Below are 18,625 nucleotides of genomic sequence, written 5' to 3'. Positions count from 1 at the left end.
ATAATACAGCAGAAAGAGACAGAGGGCACCCAGAAAGAAATGTTCAGTGGGCACAAATGCATCAAAAAGTGCTACAAGCTTCCAAGAGAGATAAAAGGCTGATTAAAAAGCCAATAAATGATGGAAGGCTGATTAAAAAGCCAATAAATGATGGAATTTTACAAAGGTTAAGAGATTATGAAGAAAATATATTAATAAAATGGAAAAAATGCAAATAGGTGTATATGTATGTGTGTGTATGTATGTGTGTGTGTATATATATATATATATATATATATATATATATATATATATATATATATATATATATATATATATATATATATATATATATATATATGTAATACACATATTAACAGATAATACAACTTATAATTAAAAATGTTGAAATTTAGAATTGTAATCTTATTGTATTATCAACTTTAATAGTGTGTTAAAGTATATTGTGTATTTAAAATATTAAGGATTAGAAATTGTGAGGATTTTGAGTTACACTTCTGGGATTGATTAAATATTGTTAATATGGCTTTATTAATAATCCTACACATTTTGAATATTGAAGTTATAGTGGAATAATGAGTAATTCTTAAAATGTTGAATATTATTAATTTAGTTGGCGCTAACAAATCTATGGCTGAAAGAAATGTTATCTATGTTTAAATGAATTAATGGGAAAAACAAAGAATTATAAAGAGAATAGTATTGTTGAAGTTGGAAGATTAAAATTACACATACTTATTTGTATTATTACTGTTAGCATTGTTTAAAAAAGATTTGGCTCAGTCAATACACTGTTCACAAAATATGTATCGCGTGAAAAGAAAGCTGCAAATAAAGCATGTTTAAAAAAAAATCAATGACCTGCAATTTGTAATTCTGTGTTTTAAGGAAGTTATGTTTGAAAAAGATATTTTCTTCAAAATTTTCTACCTAAGATCGGCATGTTTCTTAATGTGTTCATATATTAAAAAACAGTTTCTAATTTTTTAATGATGGTGCTCCTGGAAGTCTTCAGGCAGTCTTCTAATGAATGGACATTTTAATAAGAAAAATGAGCTCTTTGGAAAACATGTTTGGCCCCAAAGACATTTAATTCAATAAATCTAATTTTTCTTGCTTTTATTTCATTTTTTTCTCATTTGAATATTATTTATCACATTAAAGAAATTGGTGGATAGCTAATACCTATACTATCAGAGATTTGAAAACTGATTACCTTTCCATACATAAATAGGAATTTGAATGTACTTTTCCAATTTGATTATACCTTCCATTTGCTTTTTGATAGTGGCCAAGAAATTGTATAGGCATAGCTATAATTGTTTGATTTACAAATAAATCACTTAAAATGTAATTATTGGTAAAGATTATTTTTATGTATTTGTATTAATGTCATGGTCTGGTTCCTATATTCATCTTACATAGTTGCATACATGTTTATTCTAAATAGTTTATTTTAATAACTACAGTTCCTATCACTTTAAACTACAATTATTGCTACAGGTAATTCAGCACCATCCCAAAAGAAATTAACAGATGGAGCTTTCATTTTTCTTCCCTTGCAGAAAACAGAAATGAAGGTCCATAGGCACACACAATTTTGCCTCATTTGTTTGCTGACATTTGTCTTCCATCAATGTCACCATTGCCATGAAGGTGAACATAGCCACAATGACTGTCAAATCTCGGAAAATGAAAGGACCGAGCCTGAACCAAGTAAGGAAGCTGAAGTTAAACAGAAATACTACATTGAAAAACTCTTTAATCGTTACGGTGAGAATGGAAAGGTGTCGTTTTGTGGCCTGGAGAAATTGATGATGAGCCTTGGCCTTGGAGAAATTAAAATAGTAGAAATAAATCATGAGGACATTGGCCACGATTATGTTTCTTACTTAGATGTACTAGATACACAAGAAGGAAAGCGTTCTCATTCCCACAACCATCCTCATTCCCATAATCATCCCAGCTCAGAAAAACAGACTGCAAACGAAGGGTCTGGCAAAAGGAGCCAGGTGTGCGATCCAGTGAAAGAAGTTACAGAATCATCTTTGAAGCCTGATGGTAGACATGCTCATGACTCTAACGCTCACGGACACCACAAGCATCATCACCGTCGTCATGCGCATCGCCACATGGACCATAACACTACTCATCAGTCTCACAATGATTCCATTAACACCAGTGATCATGGGGAACCAAGTCACGAGCCTTCCACGGAGACCAATACTACTCAGGAACAGCTTGAACGAAAACTACGTACGCACCGTAAGAAATGGTGGAAAATGAAGAACAGGGAAGTTTCAAGAGTTACAGCACAAGATTTTACTCTCAATCATGACTCAAATGAACAATATGAACATAATCATGTCCACAAACATGACCATGTGCATGATGTGCCTTTCCCACATGCACGCGTTCATGAACACAATAATAATGAACATTCAGCTACTCATGGACATCAGGATCCAAATCCTGCCAGTGGGGATGGATATCGACATACCAGCAAACGAGAAGCACCTGATAAACAAATCAGCATGGGGAAGCATGCTAATCACAAGAACCATAATGAAGATGAGCATTCTTCTGAAGAGGTCTGTATGAGCCCAAAAAGAACACGATGAATCTTTCCTTCCCCAACTTTTTGCCCATCAGAGCCAACTTTGTGATGACTTATGAATGTCAGAAGTTGCAATTCTATAGAATTGTGTGTAACGAAGGAAGAACTAGAGAGCCAGTTTAATGTAGGGGTGAAGGCATCAACCTAGAAACAGGGAGATGGAGTTCGAATCCTGCCTTGGGCACAAAGCCAGTTGGGTGACCTTGGGCCACCCAACTGTCTCCATCCTAAGAAGCGGGCAAAGACAAAACAACTTCTGAAAAACCTTTGCCAAGAAAACTGCAAGGACTTGTCCAGTCCGTCTCTGAGAATTGGACACAATTGAATAAAAGGAGGGGGGGACCTAAATAAGGGTTTATATAGCTAAGGACTTATATCGGTAGATAGATACTTGCTTTAGATGGCGTTATTGAGCATGACTAATGTTTAATAAAGGAGGAAAAATACTTATCTACGTAGCTATTTAGGTTATTCCAGGATAAATCCAAGGTATTTTTTATTTGTTTATAGGATCAATAGATTTTTGAACTTTCTTCCTTGATGAACTGGTTAACCTACTAATCTTGTATGCTTTTAAAAACATACAAGGCAAATATTTAATCATCCTTGACTGGTTGAAATGAAATGTCATTTGAGTCAGCCAATGATGAAATACTGTTTACATTACTGTTCCAAGGAAGGATTTTAATATGCATAAATATTTTCTGAATTTAGGTTTAATCTTTTAAAATTCTCCGTAGATGTAATGAATAAATTCAATTTCCACTCCAGAAAACACAATGGATAGTTTGCTCAACATTTTATATTCCTTCAATATATGATGGTTCATGGGCTAGGTAGCAGTTCAAATTACAGAAGAGACCGTGTAATTTTGGGACACTTGAGTAACTAAGTATGCCTTTAACGGTGGAACCTGCTTAATTGTCTTCTTCCTAATTTGTTTGCAGTGCTTAAATGTCACACAGCTGCTAAGCCATTATGGTCTTCGCCCCAGTTCTCCAATTTCTCCCAGCTTGTTTACTTACCTGTGCCCTGCGTTGCTGTATCAGATTGATAGGCGACTTTGTATTGAACATTATGAAGACCTGCATTTTGAAGACTTGAACAAAGCAAACAATGTTTCTCTCGGGAATGTGGAGAAAACAGGTGCGTCAGGTGAGGAAAAAAGTGTTTTGAAAGATTTGTGGGTTTTCAGATTAGTTAATGTAATTTCATTGGATGTAAACGAAGGTTATAATTCATTATTTGGCAGTTTCATGGTAATCTATGCATATCTATGCATAGGAGCCAAGGTGGCGCAGTGGTTAAATGCAGCACTGCAGGCTACTGCTAGATCAGCAGTTCAGCGGTTCAAATCTCACCGGCTCAGGGTTGACTCAGCCTTCCATCCTTCCGAGGTGGGTAAAATGAGGACCCAGATTGTTGTGGGCAATATGCTGACTCTCTGTAAACCGCTTAGAGAGGCCTGAAAGGCCTATGAAGCGGTATATAAGTCTACTGCTATTGCTATCTATGCATATCTATGCAGAGAAAGGTCCAAAATAAAACGCCTCTTTAAAAAAGCAAAAAGTGTTTTAACTTCTCCATGATCAAGCAACATATCTGTCATATTTCAAACATCCATTGCACATAAATGGCGCCTCCAGTATCTGTGGTCTTTCCCAGATTAATTTTACATCTTCCTGGGGTGTCAAAAGATGTCAATGGTTCACGTCCTTTTCAGGATAAAATGGACAGGCCAGACTGCATTCTTTACAATTTATCCTTGCCTTCTATGGCCACGTTTCAATGGCCATAACTAAGTAGATGGAATCACTTCTCCTTTGTACCTCTTCCTTATTCCACAGGGTTGAAATAATTGGATTATCTTTAAGGAGAGAGCTTTCTACTAACAGCACGGGTGAAACCAACACCCTGCCCATTTTTAAATTTTTCTTAAGAATAATTGCCCTTGTAGCACATAAAGCTTCAAACATTTCGGGCCAGAGGGCATATTTGCAATGCTGAGAACATGACATATATGTGGTCAACCAGAAACCAGGCCCTTAAATCAAAGTAGAGGGTGTTCATTGCCATCCCATCTAATCTCATTCATTCTCAACTCTGCTTATTCCTTTCTTTCTTTCTTTCTTTCTTTCTTTCTTTCTTTCTTTCTTTCTTTCTTTCTTTCTTTCTTTCTTTCTTTCCTGGATCAGTTCAGCAGAGTTTCAAATACAACATTTGATTGCAACTCCTGGTAAATTATCTTTTAGGAATGTCTCTGTGATACAAAACTGGGCTCAAATATTACTGGACACAAAAATAAAGTACAGAGATGAAGTTTCACTTTGCAGCATCCCAGATTTCCAATTAAATGTTTTCAGTTAGAATATTTTTTAAAAATAATATAAAATGGAGAATGAAGTCTTCAGCCTCAAGCAAATTATCTGCCTGATGTTATCTCAACTAAGAGGTGATATTCACAAAATTACTCCTTAATTCTTCAGTAGAGTGTGTGCTACAAGGGTTCATCAGAAGTGATTTTTATCAGGTCGATGCAAAATAAACATGCATTTTCATGGAGGAAATCTTATATGTATAGCAAAGCAACAGGCCATTCCCAACTGTCTTAGGCAGACATTTAAATACAGGAATTTCATGCCTGCATTTTAGCCAGAGGTTAATAAATAAAGCCTCAGGTTTTGAGGTATGGTTGCTTCTGTACAAAAGGCTGTATTATAATTGGATTTATTTATAATAGGGAATATTCTGAATAATTCTGCAAATAGGCAACAATGGGTGTTCTAGGACCAACCACACTTTGGACTGCTCATGTTATAGCACATAACTGAAAGTCTAAAAGAAAAAAAATCATACAGGGAATTAATACTACACAGTTGCCTTGAAGATCAATATAAGCAAGAAAATGGGGTTCAACCAGTGGATACAATGTATGAAGAACAATGACTCTAGAACTCAAGTGGATCTCCCAAACAACTAACAAAGTAGGCTGCTTGCTTCCATTACTTGAACTGGCCTGATCAAGTTAATTTTGTCTATTTTAAAGCTGGCACTAATGCGGCAGCTATAGAAAAAGTTTCGAGAGGATTGCCCTTCCTTTGAAAGAAAGTAATAGGGTATAATAATAATGAGTGTTGATTAGTTTGCAGATGTTTATTAGCATTCTCTGAAATAAAACTCCAAATGAATATGTGTGGATATATATTAATTATTGTCAAAAAAATGATCTGGTAATTATTTTTAATGACTGAAACATCATTAAGAAAATGTAACATGTTGTATATAAATCTCTTGCAGTGATACATCATTTCCTCTCTTACTAACTTTATTCAAGGATTCATAACACTAAATAATCTCTACACTGCATTTGTTAGCAAATAATTCTTTTCTCTGGGTAGTCTTGTTTTAGCCAGATTTGACCCTAGTTTAATTGCCAGTAGAGCTTATGGAAAGGTTGCTAGGCATTTTCTGTCAATTAAAATGTTAAAAGTGACTTCGTGTATGCTTTTAAAAAGGCCAAGAAAACCTGTTAGCTTGTATATGTCTTTAAACCAAGCTAATTAAAAAGTTTCCATTAATAACTGCTTCTTTTTTGAAAGAAGCATTTTTCTAACTAGATGATGAGGAATCGATGAATATAAATAATCTCGAAAGACCTGCAACACCATAAGATACCTAATTTTTGGGAAGAGGGAACCAGAGGCAGTTTATTTAAAGGTAGTGTTTCTGAATACAAATCAAATTATCTTCAATTTATACGAGTGGCACTTGTCTATTCTAATCAAGAAGCTGTCTGGTCTCTTCTGGACATAAAAGATGATCTTTGATATAAAGACAGATTCCTAATTATTGTTTTAAAATTTGTTCTGATCTGCTAGTTTAAAAACAAGATTATCCGATGCAGACCTTGAAGCAAACTGACCTTTCAGACCATAATTTCCTGCTAGGGTGACCATTGGTCTTACTGGTGAGGAATGATGGCAGCTGTCAGTCGACACACCTGAAAGGCTTCAAGTTGGAAAATCTGCACTAACATAGTGCTTCAGTATCCCCTCTGTTCTCATTTGCAGAGTTGTCACATCAGTTTTTCCTGATACTAATTTTTTTCCTACCCTTCGTTAGTGTTTCTGCTTCATCTTTCTCCTCTTCCCATCAGTCCCTGTGTTTATATCTTGTCTCGCCATCCTCCTCTATTTTTATTCCATCATTCCTTTGCAAACAGTTTGTTTTTCCCAGTGTATATCTTGGGAAGATAAGTGTAAACTTGCTAGATATAAATAGCTCGGATTCAAAAGGTGCTTTATAAGGCTGTATTTACATTCTACACTTAATGTTTGTGTTACTGTTGAACAAAAACTGCAAAATTGGCCTTGGGGGATTTAGTTAAATCGAGATGCTGTACTCATGAACTCACAACTAAATCCTGAGGAGACCAGGGCCAGTGTTTCCCCAGGTTTTCTAGGGGAAAAAGGCTGGAGCAGCAGGAAATAGAACATTACACCTCAGACATATTAAGTATGTTCCTCTTTCCCACTGTTCAGTTTTTGTGGGACAACTTTCTTTTTTCAGCACAAGAAAGTGATTTTGAAGTCAATCAAACAAAAGCGACTGGGTGACTTTAGGCAATCACTTTCTCTCCTTCCAACCCACCTCACAGGGCTGTTGTTGTGAGGAAAATAAGAGAGAATTAGGTCTGTTCGTCGCCTTGAATTACTTCCAAAGTAATACAGGTCAGATTTCAAAAAATAAAATCATTATGCAGACTGGTGCCTAAACGTAGACTTGAACCGCCCATTGGATGGAATCAAATGGCATTTATGTATTTTCGATAACGTGTAGGATCAAATGTATTTTATTCACTCTCTAAAGTGAGTGGAAGAACACTGAAGCATGCAATATTTAGCAGAAGTCCCATATGTTCCATACCTGTTTCATAAATCTGTGAGATCTGTCTTCGACTCGGCTTTCTCTTCCTTTCTTTTCTCCAGCAACAATGCTTATATTGCGTTCTATTTTGACAATTGCATTGTATTTTGATAAATTTCATGCATGTATTTACACTTTTTCTGGAGAGAGCTATCGTATAAGGAAAAAGTCTTGTGCAGAGCAACAGTGGTGCATTGTTATTAGTACAAGAGGCAAATTTGATAACTAGCAGAATTTCACACATTTGACAACCTTTTAGTACACTAGAAGGAATCTTGTATGTGTCTTTACTTGGAAATTCCACTACAGTACCAGAAACCCCAGAGTCCTTAGGAGGTGATCAGTAAGTGAAAACAGTGGAAAATAACATAAATTCACTAATCAGTGATCTGGGTGGTTGTATTAGCTTTACAGTATTGAAATGCACTCTGAAATGTTAATTAATTCAGTATTATAATAAAATTATAATTTAATCTAACAGACTACATTTCTAAAAAAAAAATCTGTCGCATAGCCTGTATTTGTTAGAAAAGTGCATAATAAGTCATAAAAATGGTTTGTGTTTTATTCAAATATACAATAAAATAAGTTATATTTTAGCTGACCAGGTTTCCTTTGAATAATGTTATCCTTTGATATTTAGTGCCGTGTTTCTCAACCTTGGCAACTTGAAGATGTCCGGACTTCAACTCCCAGAATTCCCCAGCCAGCATTCGCTGGCTGGGGAATTCTGGGAGTTGAAGTCCGGACATCTTCAAGTTGCCAAGGTTGAGAAACACTGATTTAGTGTATAATTTATTGATTTTTTGTGATTTTTTTTTTTCTAATTTGTATTCTTCCTTCTTTTCACAGCCTGGATCTGTGGCATCATTTCTATCACAGTTATTAGCTTGTTGTCTTTGCTAGGCGTGATTTTGATTCCTATAATCAATCAGGGATGCTTCAAATTCCTTCTCACCTTCCTGGTTGCTCTTGCTGTAGGAACCATGAGCGGAGATGCATTACTTCATCTGCTACCACATGTACGTCCAGTCTCATTCTAGGGCTTATGCCTTCATTTACTTGTGAAACATTTTTCGTTTTAACCAATTTCATTGTACACATGATGTACAATGACAATAAAGGCTATACTATTTGAAACATCTCTTTTCAAGCAGAGATGAGTAGATAGACTGAATATAATGCCTATTAGAGGTCGGGTTTTATGTATCTCACTTCTTTTTCAAAAGTTGGGAAGATGTGAACAAAAAGCAGTGATATCTATTCTATAAATGAGGGATATAGGCCAGTCAGCAAGAACCAATTTTGAGCCTCCTACGTTTGGAAAAAGTTAGGCAAGGTTGAACTAATATGCAGTTGAATTAATAATTCTTCTCTTGCTCTCTCTAAATCTGCAAGTGAAATCTGTTAATAAATAAATCCTTAAGGCTTCGCAATAGAGAGTACACTTGCAGCATCACAAAATCATTTATCCAAGATATTATTTGGAATAGGCAAATATAACCCAAAGCTATTTTGTAGCTCATTTCGAACTGTCAGGGACCATCTAATTTACCATTGCTGAGAACAGGAATATTAGACCAATTTGATCTTTGTCATGCTCGCTTTTAAGCATAAGAATGATAATGAACTTGGTATCACTGTTTTGTAGTTGAGAAACACATCATTCCGCATCATTTGGATTTGGCTTTCCACTGGGAAATGTTTTGTGCATAAATCTTCTTTTCCTGTTTCTTAGTCCCAAGGAGCCCACAATCACAGCCACCACGAGGGCCAGGGGCACCAGCACGAGCACCCGCATCTGCACGGCCATTCCCACGACCATGGAGGATCAGTTCCGAACTTCCTAGAAGAGTATGATGCTGTCCTGAAAGGACTTGTGGCCCTTGGAGGGATTTACCTTTTGTTCATTATTGAACACTGCATACGAATGTACAAACACTATAAGAAACAAAGGGTATGTTTGAGCAAATCCAGCTTTCTAAGATATAATAAAGTTGCGCAATAAAGAAAACAGATAAGGAGGAATAGGTATATAATTTCAGCTTGTCAGTTAGTTCTTACTGCTGTCATCCGACAGGAACCCATTAAATTTATTTTTGTATTAAATCTCCTTCCCTCAAGTTTGCCTGGTCCCCAAAAGTGGATAATAATGTATTGGAGAGTTGGGCTGAGATCTGAATTCAAACACTGAAATCTGATTCAGGATACAGGTACTCTGTTTAGTTACTGCCTCATTTATGGACCATTCAGTGACAACAGTGATGAAAAAGTAATCTTGTAACCAGTCTTCACATTGTGGCTCTGTAAAAGCAAAGGAAATGTGAAGTAAGATCATAAATACAGTCCTGGTTTAATTTAGCGACCATGTTGCTTAACAATCAAGCTGCTGATCCCAATTCTGGTCACTAAAGAAGAACAGCTTGGTAATATTTCTTGAGAGCAGTTAAGGCTCTCATGTTAAGCCATGGTTTTTTCGGACCTTATACCTGTAATCTTTAAAGTTACATGACATGAACGAAGGGGACTTACGTTGGGTCCTTGTAGTTGCACCTATCACAGTATCCCCATGGTCTCGTGATCTGGGCACTTGGCAGTCGGCCTGCAGTGATGACATCACAGCACCCTGCAATCACATAGTCACCAACACTGACTTTTATTGCCAGTTTTCATTGCCATGGTGCAGTGGTTAGAATGCAGTATTGCAGGTGAACTCTGCCTACTGCCAGCAGTTCGATCCTAACCAGCTCAAGGTTGACTCAGCCTTCCATCCTACCGAGGTGGGTAAAATAAGGACCCAGATTGTTGGGGGCAATATGCTGACTCTGCAAACCACTTAGAGAGGGCTGTCAAAGCACTATGAAGCAGTCGGTATATAAGTCTTGCTATTTCAACAAGCAAAGTCAAAGGAGAAACGAATAGGCAGTCGCCAATTGCAGTCTTTATGTGACTGCAGGACACTGACCGTGTAGATTTCGCCTAACAATGGCAACTGGGACTTCATAAATTTGTGTAATCATGTGATGTTGCTTCTAGCAATGGAGTTGGTGGTGGTCCCAGTTCCCACTGTTAAGCTTTCTGCAGCTTGTTGGGAAGGGACTAGATTTGTCGCGTATTATTTCAGAGGTTGATGGATTAACATTTTAGGTGTTAGGTATTTTCTTTAAAAAATAACAATCCTGTTTTAGCCTTTTATAGTTATCTCTCCAAAGCCATATCCTATTGAAAATAGAAAAATGGGTAGCTCTTTGTGTGTCTGGAAAAGTATTTCTGTTTAGTGAGAAACATAGGTTACTTGATTATGCAGATACAGATAAATAATACAGAGACACTGCGACCCCTTTTTGGTGCACGCAGATCCATGAGTTTGAAAGGCAAATCTATATACCAGCCTCCTATCATTACTCCCAGCTAGTTAAACCAATGGATTTATACTTTCTAGATATTTAGTCATCCCCTCCCCAAATTATTTTGGCTGGGACACTAGAGAAGAAAGGACCCAGATATCAATGGTATATTACTGTGCAAATTGCTTATAATCATATATATATATGATTATAAGCAATATCCTACACACACATATATACATACATACACACACACACACATATATATATATACACATACATACATACACATATATATATACACACATACATATATATACAGTGTTTTTCAACCTTTTTTGTGCAAAGGCACACTTTTTTCATGAAAAAAATCACGAGGCACACCACCATTAGAAAATGTTAAAAAATTTTAACTCTGTGCCTATATTGACTATATATAAAGTAATTTTCCCACGGCACACCTTACACTAGTGTGCCGCGGCACAGTGGTTGAAAAACACTGTATATACATACATACATACACACACACACACACCATCATGCTGTACGTCAAGTACAGAAGTAATTCTCTAGTTAAGGGTGTGAAAGTGCAGAAAATTTTTGCACTATTTGGCAAGAGTCACAATGAAAATATATTGCATATATTAATGAGATAGATTTGAACAAAATAATAGAATAAGGCAAGTGGAATTGACAAGTGGCACAACAACATTCTTAATGAGACTTTTCTGTTGAAAAGAGATGGATTCATGTTTCTGCTAATTGCCCAATTTAGCTTCAACAAGGTTCTAAAGCTGAGCAATTTGAGGATCTTTAGTGGAATGTGTTCCTTTGTATTATTCTAGGAAGTTGTTCTAATGGGCTGTTTCCTTTCAGAGTTAAAAAATCACTAAGACTTGGGTCTTTTTGTCTCTTTCAGACAAAACAGAAATGGTGTAAGACGAAACAAAAGGTTGATGAATCACCCATTGGAAGGAAACTTTCAGATCATAAGCTAAACAGACCTGATGCTGACTGGCTTCAACTCAAGCCACTAGCAGGTATCTCTTTTATGACCAGGCTGCCACTATCACTGGAGCTTTTGTGCAAACTCAGTATCTTACCTCAGTTGCCAATATGGATTTAGCAGATTAGTTAACTCTTCTGCATTAATGAATAATATTTATGTCTGCTGTCGTTTAATAAAGCAAAGGTAATCAACAAATGTTAACATATTCCCCAATCCATTCAAATTTAAACCTATATATATATATATTTAAAGTCACCTTTATTTATTTATCCCTTTATTTATTTATCAGCATAAATATAACATATATATAAGCTTGAAATAGATCTATACTAGTCTCCCTTTATTTATTTATCAGCATAAATATAACAAATGTAATAAAAAGGCAACAGTAAAAAATATTGGGTTTCTGTCTGGATGGTCTCTTGTGACGAGCCGAAGACAGAGAGTGGAAGTGTGACCTTCCTCCCATATTTGGGCATACCAGGGGTTGTGACTTTATTTTTACTGTTGCCTTTTTATTACATTTGTTATATTTATGCTGATAAATAAATAAAGGGAGACTAGTATAGATCTATTTCAAGCTTCGATTCCCAGTAAGGGTGTGGCTAGCTGATGAGAGCTAAATAGCTTGAAATAGATCTATACTAGTCTCCCTTTATTTATTTATCAGCATAAATATATATATATATATATATATATATATATATATATATATATATATATATATATATATATATATATATATATATATATATATATATATATATATATATATATATATATGAGTGTGTGTTTTATTTGTGCTGATAAATAAATAAAGGGAGACTAGTATAGATCTATTTCAAGCTATTTAGCTCTCATCAGCTAGCCATACCATTACTGGGATTTGAACCTGTGCTGTATTGCATCTTAGGCAAACGTCTTAGCCATTATGCCACAGGTCTCCTCCTTATCAGCTGAAGCCAGGGAAGAAGGTATATATTTAGTGTCACAACCCCTGGTAAGCCCCAATTATGGGAGGAAGCTAACTGCTTCCATCATCTGTCAATCGGCTCGTCACAAGAGTCCATCATGACAGAAACCCAATATTTTTACTTTATATATAATTAGGTGTCTGTGTAATATATGCATAATGCTTATGTATTATATAATGCCATATATTATTGGAGTAGATACTGCTTTGGAGAATATTTTTTGAATGCTGCCCAAGTAATATTTGGAAGATACTGCTTTGACAAAACTCTTGATTAATTTTTCCCCAAATGTGTGGATTTTTGCAATTTTAAAAACAACGGGTCTTATTATGAACTGGCTTATAAATTCTGGCTTCTCGTTCACCTACAAATTAGGAAAGGTTTTTTTGTGTGTGTTTGTGTGATGCATCATTGTCAAATTATTGAATCCTAGTTAATAATTAGCTAGAAGCCAAAATAAAAGGCCATTCTTTTTGCAAACTATGATTTAGGGTTAAAGCAAGTGGTGTATTGTGTTAATATATTTGCATGCAAGACCATTTTGATTAATGTCCCTTTATTTGTGTCTTCTGAGATTAGGATTTGTTTAGGAACTTGAACTATAATTTCACCTTGTCCCTAGGTTCCTAACCCACCACTTTGGTAATACCAGAATGTGCTCTATTAGGAGTTGTGTTGCATCTGCTTATACAGACAAGCCTCTGTCTGTAACTTCATAGCCATATAAAAGTTAACAGTAATACAACCTTGGAAGATTTAAGAATTATTTTAGCATTGTCTATCCTGGATGTCTATGGCTGTCCAGGTTCTGGGTGTATTTCCCCCACCCCGCTTTCAGATATAAACAATTGAATTTGGGATAGTTCTTTGAAACGTATGTGCTCAATATCTTTCCCAAGCAAGTACCAGATAGTTCTCAGTAATGCGAGCATCCATAATTAGAATGCCAGTTACCCAAAAAATAAAGAAAACAACTGCCTCAACGTATACACAGACATAGGCTTTTGACCGGCCCTGCTGTATGAACAAATGTTCTTATGGCATGTATTCTCATGTACACATCTTTATGTACATTCAAACACCTTAAATATATTTTATCACGTTCTATTGAATGTGCGTTAAGTTTTCTGGTTCCGTCTCTTCTATTTCACATAAAAGTACCTCTCCCCCACCCCTCCTACCCCACATATATTGCCAATACTAGACCAGCGTTGCCTAACCTTTGTGGCTTGGTGGTCCAGCTCATGGGGGAGAAGGAACGGGGTCGCATGAGGGGCGGGCATGTGTGCGCGCGAACCTGCTGCTTGGGTGAGTGGAGCTGTGCATAAGTATGTTACCCGCCTCTTGCGCAGACTGGTTCCAAATAGGCCATGACCCAGTAGTCGACCACGGCCTGAGGATTGGGGACTTCTGTACTAGATGATAGCTGGAGTGAGTAATGTAAAGTGTTTGTAGCTGTGGGTTAAACACTATTCTGTGTTGTAATCAAGATTGGCAACGTGACTTCCAAATATAAGGCTATGCTGCTCTCCAAAATATCTCCATTTAGCTGCGATTTCTCCGCGGGTGGTTCATGAAGCCAATGAGGAAAGAAGACTCGGACACGAATTTCCTTCGGGACGAAACCGACCCAGAACGAAGTCTGGGGGTCCTTTTTTATTGAGCATACACAAGGGAGGGGTGGATTCACATAGCCAATGGGGACCAATCATGATTGTGCAAGTTTACAGTATATGGTAACTCATTTACTCTCATGTAGACTCGAAGAACACTCATAGTCAATAAACCTTTTATCATCATGCAAACATCCAATGCTTAATTAATGTTTGAGAGTTAAACAGTTGTAACCCCTGATTTAATCAACGCTTAGTTACAAGTCTGTGGTTGCTGATCTGCTTAGTGTTAAGGGTACTGATTTAATCAACGCTTGGAGTTGGACAGTTTGTCTTACTGATCTAATCATATGGCCAATTATTGCTTTTTGTTTACTGATTTAATCATATGGTTAATTATTGCTTCTGTTCTATACGTGTTACAGTATGGCAGATGCATACCTGCACGTATATCGCAACATCTCCTCCTTTTGTTTTAAATTTTGAGGAGTCGGAAGGGAGTATCGTTTTTCTCTGGGTCTTCATCAGAGAATGCTGTTAGTAGGGCTTTGTGTTGCGAATCAAAGATTGCTGTGTTAATGTTTTTGCCCTGTGTCATACTTTCTACTGTGGATTGAATGATGATTCGGAGCACTGGGATTAAACAGGGTAAAAGGAGAAACCCTAGGAGCGCCATGCCTGCCATGAAGGTGGCTTGTTTCCAATTGCGAAAAATTCCTCCCAGGAAGCCTGCATCATCCATTAATCCTGTCCACTTTTGCATGGGTACGTGAACCAATTTCTGCAACTGAGATTGGCCACTACTTTGCCAGTTTCATCAATTTGAAGACAGCAATTTGTAAAATTAAATTTCCCACATACTCCCCTTCCTTTTGTTTTTTCTTCAAAACATGTGAGTGGAATGCACATGTGTTTGACAAGAGATTAAAATTGGTCAGATCAGGGAGATCTAATTCTGATGAAAAAACATTGAGAGAGACACTAGAAGGATCTCTTCAGTGGCTCCCAGATAGCTTTCAACCATGAAGGTCTAGCAACCGGGGCACAAATTTCTGGAAAGAAATTTACAGTATCCAATTTTCCATGCCAATTAGTATCAGATATCATTTTCTGTGAGCTTTCAGACAAGCAGAAATCCCAAAAATTAAAAGGGATGGTTCTTCAACCTGCCCTGGCTCTTATTTTAGTGAGGCCAAATTGAGTTTTGCTAAAAATCAACCTAGGAAAAACTGTGTGTGGAGGAGATAGTTTCAATCTAATTCTGAATAGGCTCTTCTCTCTCTCTCTCTCTCTCTATCTCTCTTTCCTGGTGTGTGTGTATGCGTGTGTGTGTGTGTGTGTAGCTGCTTCTACAATACAGAAAATACAGACATTTTAGACAAACTTTCCCTCCCACTAGACATAAATCCAAGGTGTTCAGAATTGCTGTGCTATCATTCTCAAAATACAATTCTTACAGGAATACATTAAAACTGATTACAATATAAATGAGAAAAGAAAGAAACCTAACAATGAATTTCTGTGAAGAAAGCAAAGAAAGAGAACTTTAGGATCAATTTTCACCCTCCCCAATAGTCTTCTGGGGATAGAAGAAAGTCTTTTGGTCTTTACTTCTCCATCTCAGAGTCCATTCTTTCATATCTGCTGGATGGCATTAGGCTTAGCTTGCTGATAAGAGTGGTCAGTCAGGTTTGGTAGTCAGTTCCAGACTTGGCTAAGTTTTTTCTCCTCATGTCAGGTTTTATCAGAATGCAATCGCCAGCAGCCAATTCAAGAGTTAGCAGTCCTTTGTGTCTTAGGTGAAGAAAAAGAGAGGCCAAATATACAGTTCTTTACAGACATATCTTTAGTCCCATGTTGTGGAATCTCACCCATTCTGTCCAAATGTGGAAATTCAAACATTATTCCAGAAGGCAGACAATGTAAATGATGTAAATTTCATGGAACAGGACATTCCCACTGCTTCTATGATTGAAACACTTTTGCAGTAAGATGAGTAAATTTTCAAAAGAGACAACAACTTGTGTTGCAAACAAACAAACAAAATATCATAGGGTAAAGCACCTTGACTCACAAGCTTTTACAAATGCACTCAGGTGTAAAAGAGAAAGGGAAGAAAAATAGCTTTTTTGTTAAAAAAATGCAATTAAAAAAAGAGGTACTTTGAGTCAACGCTCCAAAATATTAGATTCCATTCAGATGGAAGCAAATCCTCATCAAGTATGTTAAAACATTTACAAATGTAAGCAAAATATCTCAAAATCATTTCTGTTTATAGGTTTAATTAAGCATTTTAAACCTCAAAAATTTCCAGAAGGAAAAGAGAAAAAGTCAAAATTGCATTCAGAGCAGAAAAGGAAATGTAACTGCATAACTTTTATAGATGAAAAGATAATAGTAAAAGGTAAAGGTGAAGGAGCAAGTCACCCATTTACTCCAAATGTCTCAGAAGAGAGAGGAAAAAAAATTGTTTAAAATGAGCAGAAAACTTCAGCCGCCCTTCAATGACCCAAAAAGGAATGAGGGAAAGAAGGGGGCGGGGAATGCACAGAGGCATTCACAGGTATCTCATACACACGTTCACTGTAAATGAGCAGACACACACTCTCCCCATTTCTCCTGCTTCCCTCCAAAGAATGACCCAGAGGGGAAAAAAAAGGGGGGGGTTCACACAGGCAATCACAGGTCTTTGGATCTCTTCAGTTATCACTTTCGGGGACATATACATTCATACTGCAATCATGCTTGCTCATGCCAACCAATCATAACACACAAGCATACACACACATACCATTAAACAATCTTGCAGCTTACTGTACATTTGCACTGCAATCAGACTGCTTGTGTAAATTAATTTCACACACAAAAATATCCCATTTCATTCTTCTTTCATACAAAGCAGTTATTACAATTATTTCAGGGAGCTGTACATAAGCCAATGAGCTCCATTTTCTATTATTAAGAAATTTCAACTTCCCTCCAGGTCTGAAAATGATTACACACACACATGCACACATACCATGAAACAACACTTTCAGGCCTGGGGGAGGTTCTGTCACTTTAAATCTTCAAATTTCTTTCCTTGGAGAACTTATGGCTCATTCTCCAAGCAATGGGGAAACTCAGAAAGCAGTTTAAATCCCAACTACTCTTCCCTCCCCACAGCTTCAAGCCCAAGCTTATTTATTTATTTATTTAGCTAGCTGATCAAACATCAGTTCAATTCAATTCCACATGTTATTAGATGCACACCTAAGAATTTATTTTTTAACAGACATTACATCAAAGTAATCAAGTCCAATTACCTAGGTCTTCCCATTCAGTCAGGCTTTAATCGCTTTGGGGAAGAAACTCAGGTAGAATTTATCTTCAGTTCATCTGATGGTGGCCAGAAAATCAGCAAACTTGTTACAAAATCTAAATGAAAACTGTCTTCTAGAGGCCAGGTTTCGAGTAGGTTGGCCAGATAAATGTGCAGAGGGTTTTTACATGCACACACAAGGCTACACTCTCCTTCTCCCCCAAAAGAAAAAATCTTTACTCACCTGAAGAGTAAATCTTCCAGGCCTGAAAAACATGAAAACAAGGTTCCCTCCCCCACAGAAAAGGCATTGTTGGGGGATTAAGGGTAAGGGAGGGGCTTGGGGCTGGGTGGGTAGAAAGCTTGCAGGCAGAGTAAAAAAAAAGGTAAAATCATCAGTTACTAAACAGATAAACTGGTAACATTTATGGGGATATCACAGATGCAAAATGGGGTCTGGATTCACATGCTTCAGGAAGGAAATAAACAGGTAAAATCATTTAAACACACGATAGAAGCAAGGATGAAACTTTTCCTGTAAATGAACTTAAAACATTTCCTGGGTTGTTACTTTAAGGCAAAGGGATGGAAGGAAGGAAAAAAAACCTTATCTGTACTCTTTTTTTGGGGGGGGGGGAAACAAACTGAGCGAAGGCTATTTCTGCCAGTTTAGACCTTGAGGGTGCACAAAGACTTAGTCACACATTTACACAAGAACAAGGAGAAAATAAGAAGGGAAAAACAGAACTCTCAGGTTTTCACATCCTACATTCCTAGCACAAATATGTCAAATTAGGGAAGGCACAAATCTTAACAAACAAACCACGTGGTTACATAG

The 18,625-nt window shown here is 36.7% G+C and overlaps 1 protein-coding gene across 8 annotated transcripts in view; it reads left to right on the top strand.

Moving 5' to 3' along the window:
- Positions 1-18,625, top strand: part of SLC39A10 (solute carrier family 39 member 10) — a 45,179-nt gene that overhangs the window by 16,276 nt on the left and 10,278 nt on the right. For 7 of the 8 annotated variants that reach the window (XM_087707665.1, XM_087707671.1, XM_087707669.1 and 4 more), the window contains exons 2-6: positions 1,566-2,591; positions 3,565-3,772; positions 8,396-8,565; positions 9,282-9,500; positions 11,810-11,930. In XM_087707665.1, the coding sequence (XP_087563791.1) occupies positions 1,575-2,591; positions 3,565-3,772; positions 8,396-8,565; positions 9,282-9,500; positions 11,810-11,930 (1,735 nt within the window). In that variant the 5' untranslated portion in view covers positions 1,566-1,574. The remainder of the gene's footprint in view (positions 1-1,565; positions 2,592-3,564; positions 3,773-8,395; positions 8,566-9,281; positions 9,501-11,809; positions 11,931-18,625) is intronic. The other variant, XM_087707672.1, reaches the window with a different exon arrangement.

Source organism: Thamnophis sirtalis, unplaced genomic scaffold, assembly GCF_051295495.1.
Source record: "Thamnophis sirtalis isolate CommonGarterSnake01/CBP01778 unplaced genomic scaffold, rThaSir2_p1.2 scaffold_1, whole genome shotgun sequence".
Classification (NCBI taxonomy): Eukaryota; Metazoa; Chordata; class Lepidosauria; order Squamata; family Natricidae; genus Thamnophis; species Thamnophis sirtalis.
The sequence above is the reverse complement of the archived record's forward strand: the minus strand, read 5'-3'. Positions and strand labels throughout refer to the sequence as shown.